This window comes from Epinephelus lanceolatus, chromosome 3, assembly GCF_041903045.1.
Source record: "Epinephelus lanceolatus isolate andai-2023 chromosome 3, ASM4190304v1, whole genome shotgun sequence".
NCBI lineage: Eukaryota > Metazoa > Chordata > Actinopteri > Perciformes > Serranidae > Epinephelus > Epinephelus lanceolatus.
In genome coordinates this window covers 28,102,133-28,113,348 of record NC_135736.1, presented here as the reverse complement: position 1 = coordinate 28,113,348, position 11,216 = coordinate 28,102,133, and the positions used below count along the sequence as shown (strand labels likewise).

The 11,216-nt window shown below is 38.9% G+C and overlaps 1 protein-coding gene across 2 annotated transcripts in view; it reads right to left on the bottom strand.

Annotated features, from left to right (window-relative positions):
• rnf150a (ring finger protein 150a) overlaps positions 1 to 11,216 on the bottom strand; it is a 34,156-nt gene that overhangs the window by 173 nt on the left and 22,767 nt on the right. The window contains exon 7 of one of the 2 annotated variants that reach the window (XM_033623696.2): positions 8,548 to 8,704. In XM_033623696.2, coding sequence (XP_033479587.2) covers positions 8,586 to 8,704 — 119 coding nt within the window. In that variant the 3' untranslated portion in view covers positions 8,548 to 8,585. Of the gene's footprint in view, positions 1 to 3,090; positions 8,705 to 11,216 lie in introns of those variants that run through there. The other variant, XM_033623694.2, reaches the window with a different exon arrangement.

Sequence of the window (11,216 nt, the reverse complement as noted above, 5' to 3'; positions counted from 1 at the left end):
GATTTCAGAGGGGACCCCCCAACATTTGCAACATGTGCATTTAGCCCCACCCCCAAAATAAAAACACTAAAGCAGCGGAGGACTTTTATCATGACAAAATTAAAGGTATTTACACCATAAAATGATGCACAAAACGGTGCATAAAAATCACCAAAATGCAGGAAGTTAATTGTTTTAATGCAACCCCCCTGTTTCAATTGTGTCCCCCAGTGCTGAAATGAAAACTAAGCCCTTGTACAGGTAAACAGAGACATTAAAATACATAATGAGAGGCACATAAATTAAAAATAAGATAAGAAATAAAAAGAGAAACTATACAAGAGCAATTACAGTCAAAATTACACTGCGAGTGTGACATAGTACTGTGATTAGAAGCTGCAAAGTCAGCAATGTATAACCTTCTGTGACCCGCACTTTTGTTTGGTTTGCATTTTTAATTTCTCCCAGCTGTATTTGGGATTTATAGGACCTGATAAGTATAAAAAACTAAACTCTGTCAACACTAATAAAGTCCCTATATCATCAGACGTGATGATAAGAAAGTCCTAATGTCCTTCAAGGAGCTGATGGTAAATTCCTTATGTCATTAAATGAATACTTTCTAATTAACAGTGTCTTAACTTGTTACTGTTGCTAAAATTGGTGCAATCTGTTGGCATGTCAAACTACAAGTGTTAATAATCATAGATAAACAAGTTTCAACCATCAAATGTGATCAGGTTTTGGACCTTGTCCGTGTTTGTGTCAGGGTTGGCTCCAGACTGACTTGGCAGAGATGGCTGCCATCTTGTTTTTACATGTATTGGTGTTCCACTACCACTAGATGGCACAAAAAAGTGTCCACGAATGAGGACAGCAGGTCTAAGTTAAGCAGAATGAAGTATAAGGTCCAGTAAACTCAAAATGTGATGTCCTTGTATGAGGACCCAGGGTCTCAGGAGGATAATGCATGTAAACAGCATACACCAGATTAATATATAATATGATTAGGTAATGATACTTATTGTTTGACTGTATTAATATAAAAATATATTACATAATGTAGTGAAACAGTACAACATATAATAGTACTGTCTATCACTTAAGTTGTATTCTATTATAGCCTACACAGCCTACTGTATGACCATGTTTTAGAGAGAGCCCGAGAATAGAGAATTTCATTGCAAATGCTTCACTGGATTTATTGTGCATATGACAATAAAGAAATAAAGAACACAATGTAGTATATATAGTACAGTAAAATACAGTATGAGATAAAGCACACATAAGGTGAAATATAGCACTGTTTTAGTGGTATAGTACTACAATATTATCACAGAATAGCTCTGTTTTGCATCTGTGGGATGATCCTGTGGCTGAATAGGCTGCCCATATAGGCTACATTCAATTGGAAGGTTATTAAGTTCACCTGGCTGAGGTAGTAATGCAGTCTATTACAACAGTTTTGCAAAAACATCTGAACTTAATAAAGGTTATAATGTCCAGTTTTTTGTTTTGTAAACAGTTTAGAGAGGTATTGATTCAGCTGTATATGTGTCTTTCTCAGGGGTTGTAGTGTGTGTTTTGCTGACAGATGTTTCTAACAATTTTTCCATCCCATTTATATCAGCAAGGGTAAAATAAATAACATAAACCTCTCTTTCTGTGTGATTTAATGCAGTTCAACATCATCACAAACTACAGCCTCCAGAGTAATCATACAGGTAGATTTCATTTTATTTTTCTCCCCTAGGAATGTAGCATACATGTGTGGTGTCTTTGCAAACTGTGGGAACACATGGGTTAACCCCAGATAAAGGGTGGGTGGCGCCACCTTGTGGTAGCTCAGTGACACTAACATTATAAAAACTTATGATCTGATCCTGCTACAATTTGTACCCCTGATATTTCCAAGTGTTCTCTGGTTCTATCTTATCCCAAGTTTGAAGAGATTTTCAAAATTGTCCAAACCATTTGGCTGAAGTTGGTTAGTTAGTTTTTCTTGTTACTCTATAGTTTGTAGTCCAATTTGCCCAAAGACTAAATATATGATTGGACAATGGCTGCATCTCAGAAGCTACAAGGAGCACATTCAAGTATTTCGTATCTAAACTCACAGCAAGTTGAATATCAAATATACACACACATGCAAGGTAAAAAACAAACATTTAATTAACAGTATGCTAGTGGTTTCCTGACTTTGACTACCAATAAAACTATGATTTTTCCTGTGATGTAAAAATGTCAGAGTTGTCCTGTTATATATTTGCCCACTGTCTGAACCAGATTTCAAGACTTTAGACAAATCAGAACAAATGTGGCATTTTTTCATGTCATATGGTCTTTGGGCATGAATGGGTTAACTAGAGTGCTCTGTTTTATAGAAATTCCATTACCCAAATATAAAACGTCATTAACAGACCCTCTCTACACAATCACTTTCTCATAATTAAAGAAAACTATGGCCACATATCCTACACACTGCAGCAAGTGTGTCTTTCATTACTTACCAACACTTGAGCATCTGCAGTGGATCTCTGTGGAAGCACATCTCTGACATTTAAAAACAAGCCACCACCTATTCTTTTCCCACATATGAATTGTTTTTAATCTTATTAAGACTTATAACCACATAATTATGAGGCAGCATCTTGTAACAGTTTACCATAAACTGACTGATGTTATTTACTTCATCATAAACCTGTATTTATTGTAGTTTGTCAGGAAACACCTCACATTCTTTCCGTTAAAATAAACCCTCAGTGACCATGGAAACCTTAAAATAAACCCAGTCCTGATGTCTCAAATCTCAAACAGACTGGAGCACCCAAACATCAGAAAACAGACCTCACTGTGATGACATTTTGTGACAGATGACTCCATAAAAATAGAAAATCAGGGCAGTATTTGGTGGCTCAGTATGCAGCGTGTTTTAAAGATTTATACAGCTGAGCAGGGTTTTTTTTTAGACTATAATAGATTGTTTTATTCTGGTTCCCTTGACTTTACTTTCAGTCATCACAAGCTCTGATAGTGTTCATTATCAGCGTTGTTTATCTGGTAAAACACACTTTTCATTAAGTAAAGTAGAACAAATAAGTTTATCAAAGCTGAAAAAAACCTGAATCAGTTTTATTATCTAACTCACAATCAGAGACATTCCTACACGTGCATCATGGTACAAGAAAAAGAACAGAGACACCGCTAATCAGACTTACATGTCTTTTATATTACAAATTAGCAATGCTGTTATTTCTGCTGGGTATAGTGTACAATATATTGATATTCCCCCCACACACCCCACATACACACAATATACACATGAAAGATCACAACATCATACAATAATCATCAACCGAGTCATGTGCTATGTTCAATACTGTAGCCCTCTATTTAAAAAAGACTATCTCAAGTCGTTCAGTATCGACGGTCCTCATTCGCTGGTGAGGGTGTTAAAGTGCAATATAGGAACGTTTACACAAACAGAAGGAAACATGTGACAAGGGAACAAAATGGAGGACATCAAAGTTAAAACTCTGCTGGGTCATGCTTTATTTTACAGGTTCATAATTTGAGAATAATTTTGGAATAATTTCCTTGAAAGAGCCACATAATAATCCTAATCAAAGGGTAATCAGAGACTTAATCAATTCAAACTAATTGCAGGTGAAGCTTAGAGAGATTTTAAGTCAGTACACAGCATGAAAACAAGTTAGAATTTGTCTGCAGGCAAGTATACGTACATTTCAACTACCTGTGCAGGTTTCTTGTCTTTTTCTGGGCCTGTTAATAAAGATTGTAGCTAATTATCTTGTGTTATACTATGGTAATATTAATTGGTGGATGTGTGCTGTACTGTTTTGTGCATACCTAGTATTTTGTGTGTATGAATTTTATAAGATAGGCTGTTTATTCTATTTTAGGTGCCTTTTCACATCTGACTTTTAGGCCAACTCTGGCTCATTTACAGTTTTTTCCTCTTGATCAACAACCACAGTCCCTGTCAGATGAACTGATTTTGTGTATTTCTTTGTTTTACTGGATTATTGTACAGATTGGTTAGTTGGTTCTGCTCAGTGTGCTTCTTGTTGTCATATATCTTTTGTTGTATCTTCTGAATTATATGAGTTTAATATATGAGTTTTTTTTATCCTTTTCTTCTTTTTTCTGTCATTATTTGTTTTTCTCCTTAAGTTGAGGGGAGGTCCGTTTGTTTAACCCTGTGGCGTTTTGACCTTTCCTGACACATTTCTTAGTTTTTTGTTTTTTCACCATATGGATTTTAAGCCATTTTATGTGTGTGCAAATAAAAAAAATCTTTGGAAACTTCTGCTTTAAGGACATTTGCCCATATTGGCATCAAACACACACATAGGCTAGTCATTTCCTGGAGACTTGTTGGAAATTATTAGGAACACACAGCCCAAAATAAAGTGTTACACAATGCTGCAGGTGCAATTAGGGACAACAATCTTGAGTTACTTCATAAGTACATTGAATGTCATTATGTGGAGTGCACCAAGGTCTTTTGTGTATTAAATTTCCTTTGATTCCTTTGATTCCTGCAAAGGAGTTGCTTTTGAAAGACTGTAAACCGATACAGCTGAGAGACGACCTTTTAGCTTGGTCACATCATCTTTAAGTTTCTCTGTAAAAAATAAGTTTGAATCCAGCTTTTACTAAACTTGTTGTAGGCAGTAGAGCCAGAATCAAGTGATCTGGCACTGAAAACAGATGTGCTGTGCTTTATCTTGTCGCTATGCCGACCAAACAAATGGTCGGACAGAGACAAAGTGTTTATGTTAACATGTGAGAAAGACAAAGACAAAGAGATCAACAGATATTGATGTTGCTGAGTGTTTCTGGGCTATCGTATGTATTGTGCTGTCTCATTATCCGTGGGAACTGATGCGACTTACAGAGGCTTAAAGGTCCAGATTAGACTGGCTGTAAACATCTGCATCTATAATGTGCTGGCAAGAATCACAATCATCCACCTTCATATCCACAACAAAAAAATATCTAAAGCTAGAGGTAAACCAGGCTTTTTATCAAACCCACTATTACCATTGTCCAATATATAGTGTATAAAAATGTACATTCATAAATGTTTATATAATGCTACCGACTCTCTGTGATGCAACACACATCTAGATAGTAGTGTCTATGGGTATCGAGCTGCTACAGCCAACAACACAGAGTCTCACAAAATGCTTGAAAGAAATAAGAATTACAGCAAGCCCCTCCTTAAACTAACACTTTCATGATACGCTGGAACATTTACGCATACATTCAACAATTCTTCAATGATTGACCCAAACTGGGGAGTGTGGACATGTGTGTGTTATATAACAGAGTCCCAGGTGGCTGCAGGACACAATGGAAACAATGACTGGAAGTAAAAAACCTCCAGTTAATTTCCACTGGCTCCATCGTCTGTGCTTCTTCAGTGTGCAAGTCTACAGGAATGTGACAGGAAACAGATCCTGTCGAGTATTAGATCCTACTGACCTTGTGCAATATGACATGAGGAGGTGATTTACGAGACGAAAACAAAACAGCAGGAAAAGAATGAGTTCTTGAATGTGAAGTAACAGTCAGCGTCGCTACAGGAGTTGAGGAGTGCGTCCACACTAAGCCAGCTACATTTTAAAAACAAACATTTTTTTCCTTTGTATGGACCCCGTCCACACACAGCTGGTGTTTTCTGCAGATTTGGGTGATAACTCTCTGTAGGTTCGTCAGTGGCACTCACAGAAATTTTTCAAAGGGTTTGGCCAGATGGCGCCACTGAAAATCTTGGGGTGTCACATCAGAAGTAAAAGGCAAAGCTGAATTTCATGAATTCTATGATGTGTTTGTAGTATATACGTAGACTATCTGAAAACAATTTCAATATGGAGAGTTAGGGAATCACATACTGATCTACTTTTATTTTTTATCTTACAGTTTATATTACTTATCATCTAATGTGCATACACTCATACTGACAGTTAACATTTTGAGTTCCACAATAATCCTGTTTTAATGTGTTATGTATCCGTACATTAGGCGATTCATTTGTCTTCAGATAGACTGCTTTACTTAAAAAGACAAATATACAGCTTTAATTTTAAGGAGCATATTGAATGTAAGGAACAAAACATTTACTGGGAACAAGCTTTCTCGAGTGTAGAGGAGACTGGTGGGTAAACATAAAACCCATTTTCAGATATCTTAAGGTGAGAGTTTAAAGGACCCCTTTAAAAAATGGCTACGGCAGTTTTTCCCTCGCAAATATTTTAGCCTAAATTTGGAGCTTTATTTAGCCCCCTTCCGACAAGATATGCCGACACGGCAGGTATCAGTGGATGCCCTCAGTTGTCTAGTTTCATCTTAAAAAATGAACACACCACAGCCTCTCAAATATAATAATAATATTTGATTATTTTCGCCAGGGGAGGCCAGTATTTGTATAAAGGGGGCCATGGCCCCACTTTGGCCTCCCTTGCTGGCGCCACTACGGTTTGTCACTACCAGTGACTCATTTTAAATGTCACTATAGCCAATACCACAGCTGTTGTTGTTAACTTAGATTTATGTTTATGAATTTAACACTAGAGGTGATCAAAGAGAGTGGTAGGGGACATAACAGAGGTTCAACCAACTGAAACTACCATATTTTCTTAAATAAAAACCAGTAGCCAAATAATGGTCAGGGGCATGGTCGCCACGAACAATTAAAGTCAGGCGTTGTGTCGATGAATGTTTACCCGCACCGAAACCTGAACCAAATCTTCAGCCCTCACCATAACCACTGAGGGGAGCACTACACAATAACACGAGGAAAACACTACTCACCGGGGGAGCACATTCTGATATGACACCAGCTCTTAATAAAGGCCGTAGGACTAAAACAAGGGTGGATAAATCTTGGTGCCTGTTATAATTTCTTGCTAACTAAGAAACATAATGTCCACTTTAATTTATTAAATTGAACCATATTATTATTTTATTTTCAACACTTTGTTGTTCTGGATTACTCATCTACAGTGTTATTGTCTGATTCAGTCACTGTGTCACAATTACCCAGCCAACCAGAAAACTTTGTCGCATTCATGTGGTTTTGCAGAATTAGCCCGCTTAGTGTGGACGTAGTCCCAACAACACTTCTTAATTATTCTACAACTGTTCACATTTTCATGCCTTAAATAATCCCATGGCGGGAATATTAAATTCCTAAAATGAAAACCCCTAACCATGCCAGACAATGCATATTTCCCTTCTTTACCACCAAAACAGTCCCTCTATTAACTGACATAAACCATCCAATCCTACGTCCCTATATTATTTCTTCAGTTTCACATCATGAACAGATTCAGTGCCGTGCCTGTCTCTTTAACAGCCAGGGGAAATCAGTGTGCATGAGAACCAACGACAATGTCTAAAATACTACTGACAATCTTGGCACAAAGACTTGTTAACATATTTATCTTGGCTGGCTTGACAAGTGCATGAAGTTTGTCTACATTATGCGCACGCTGCCAGAGTCTGGTAGTGACAACTGTTATTGCCAGCTGTATTTAGCAGCGGCGTGAACACAGATATGAACACTTCCCTCCTGACAGACAGTAGGGAATGATCACCGGCGCCATGTGTTGTGATAACTTGTAAATCAGCAGCAGTCTCAGCAGGGCAGTGGGTGACATCACTTCAGACTGCTTTAGGAAAGCTATGATTGTCAAATGTGAGGACAGAAACGAGTACCTTGTGTTTGGTTATTTCCTCTCTCAACAACAGGAAGGTTCAGTTGGTAATATAGAAGTTACAAATGAAGGTCTCACAAAAATAGTAACAGAAAGCGTTACATATAGAAATTCAGAAATTACAGCATAACGTGTGCATACATATCCCGACTCCTTAAATGTCACATGACCACATGAAGTTAAAGACCTATGCTTCAAGTTTTCAAGGGATATTAACAACTCTGAAGTTGAAAAATTGCTGGTGGGAATTCACACCAGCTGTCAGGGACTCTATACGTGCAATATATCCATCACATCGGTTACACTTACTTCCGGAACATGTTGGCAGTGATCACACAATCTGCACATATTTTAACAATAATTAAAGCTGCAATCTGGCGTTAAGGACGCCCTGCTGCTCCCGTGCTCATATTGTGTCCAGCAGCAGGTTTAGGGTGCCAGAGTGAAGAGAAACCGACTCCAACATCTCAGCAGTTACTGTATGTGTATTTCAGGTGCTAGGTTTAAGGATGTGAAAGGATTACGTGTGACAAAAACTGGGCCACCACAATGTGACAGCTGTGATTGGCTGTCTGGTTGCCATGGCAGTCAAACCAACAAAATGGTGAGGTGTGACTGCAAGAAAACGAGCAAGCAACACGTCCACAGATGCAGGGAAGGATCTGTTTTTCAGCCAGTAAAGACAGAATTGGGTGATTTGTGCTGCTATGTTGTATTGCTCATTTGCCCATCTTCTGAGAAGTCACGTCCTCCAGGGGGCCAAAGACGTGGCGAATCTCTGGGGGGCCCCTGGTTACTTTGTCCGACTTTTGTCCTCATTTACCTGGGGATTCATGCTTTATTTTCTCAGCGTCGATTGGCTCAGGATTTGGGCTGATCACAATCCTGCTGTGTGGACTGGTCTACATCAGACATGCCAATCTCCACGCCGCTGATGATCGAAGTGTCTGAATCACTGCTGAGCGGCGGCTGGTGCTCACCTGAGGAGGGGAGAGGGAAGTAAATCATTACATGGGGTGCAGTTATATCAGTGTCTCCGAACAGGGACAATATTCTACAGTACTTTGAAGAAGGTTGAATTCTTTGGGTGAATGCCTCTCACTGACACTTAAACTGATTTTTCCCTCAATCCAGCAATAAATCAGGTCTGTTTCTGGGACCCTAATTGCAGCACACACCCAGTAAATGACTGACTCCTGAAAGAATGATAGCTGCAATACCATTAACGACAGCGCTCATTATTCAGGCTAAAGACGCAACACAATTGGCCCTCAATCACTGCCAACATTCGGCAGCAGAAATCCTGACAGATCGGCTTGTTCATCTCATGCTAACTGCCTGTCGGTGACATCGTCTGCTTTGGCTCAATACAGCTGCGACATTCGACAAATCACATCTAATTTACATGCTAATTAGTCTGGAGGTGAGAACCTGCTTGTGGCGAGCTGATCTATTGCTTGTCAAGCACACAGAAGTAAACATAACTCTTCGTACTCGCAGCACAGAGTGCCTTGAAGAGTTGTCTTTTTAAGGCAAATTGGAAAGTACTACATCACAGTGATGAACTTTTTAATGTTCAGTATTTAGCTGAATAAAGGTTAGACTTATATTTTTTCTTTGTAGTGCTAACGTGTAAAATACGAAGCAGTATAGAGCGCAACATTCACATGATGTTAAAGCCAAAACTTATTAATATGATAGGGCTGCAACCAACAATTACTTTCTCAATTTGTTGATTAATCGTGACTCATTAAATGTCAGAAATCAGCTAAAATTGAGCATCAAAACTTCCCAGGCCCCAAAGTATTGTCTTTGAAATGCTTGTTTTGACCAATGAATGGCTCTCTGTAATATTCAAAAGGTATGAGTTGCCTGCACAACGTTTTCAACAGGGAGGTGACTGAGCCTGTGGCTAGCAGCTAACGATGCTAACTCCACAAACAGTACTAAACAATGGCAGCAGTGCTAACAGAGCTGATAGTGTCAGTCAGTAGGGAACTGGAGGGTGGGCGCCACACTTACACGATGACACTGTCGCAATATCAGCGCTAACTGCTGTATCAGTCCAATGCAAAGCGGCGGCAATGTGCTAGCCAGTGGGATACACACCAGGCTAATGCACGGACATGCACATGTGGCCTGACTGGCTTACCACAACAAAGAACAGAGAGGCTTGGATTACCACACACACAGAGCGGTAGTGTGGCCTCATTCTCTGCTCAGGACGCCATTACTCCACTGTATAACAGCCTAAAACTCAAAGTATATTTAGTTTACTGTCATAAAACACAGAGAAAAGCAACAGAACAATACATGTAATAAGGTGGAGCCAGCAAATGTTTGTAAAAAAATGACTGAAATGATTAGTTTCATCTTTCCCCATCAATGACTAAATCTACTTTTTTCAATACAAATAGCTAATTTAATAATCTTTCAAAACACAGTGTGCTTACAAATTACGCTCACAACACTTATGGAAAACACTATTTAACAGTACAATTACTATAACCAACCTCTGCAGGATTCTGGGGTACTCCGCCAGAAGATTTAGAGCATCAAACACTTAATTTTCTGCATCCTGGTGAATTTTTCAGCATCAATTCACTGTGTAATTCTGTCAAAATAAAAGTCCTCTGCTCCTTTCAAGTGTTTAATGGTGGGGACAAATGGACATGTTCTAAATATTGATTGGGACGTGTCCCCTGCATCCTGCCCCAAAATCTACACCTATGCAGCCATGACAGCAGGAACATTGTCTTAGATACAGGCAGGGTTTTCTCTAACATGTGTTTTAAAGTGACATTAAGAAGAACTGCCGTGAAAAAAGACACAAACAAGAAGTAAAAGGAAAAATGTGTGTTTGGCTCACTGTCGGTTGTACGGACTGAGTCTCCAACTACAGTGAGTGTGTGTGTGGATTCTGTTTGTGCCTGGAAGCAGAGAGTGTGCATGTGCTGGAGCCAGTCTGTCGTGCTGTGCAGCAGGACTTTGGCACTCGTTACTCGGGGACTTCATCTTCTCTTTACCGTTCCACTCTGCTTCTCCACATCTTCTAACACTGTATGAAGGTTTAAGCATAAACCCATTGCTGCTGGTAACCAGATGTCTTAGTGGTCAGAAAGACAGCAGGAACAACAACAAAATCACTGGGAGGTGTATTTAAATCAAGATGGATCGACCAGGAGTGATTTGTAAAATTTAGAACAGGGTGGTGTTAAACTCATGTTTCATCCATGCTGAATTGCATGTTTCATTGATTTACTAATTTGGCACAAAAGTGAGACCTTTTCTTTCTCAGGATGAATGTTTTATCCTGTTCTTTACATTATTAAAACTAATAAATAAAACAAAAACCCTCCCCGTTTACTCCTTCATCCACCTATAGAATAGGTGTTGTGACTCAAATCTCTGAAAACCTTTTAAAACTCTGGCTTCATCTCTGTTCTGGGAAAAGGTTTTGGCTTCCGTTGCTAAATGGCAGAGAGAACACGT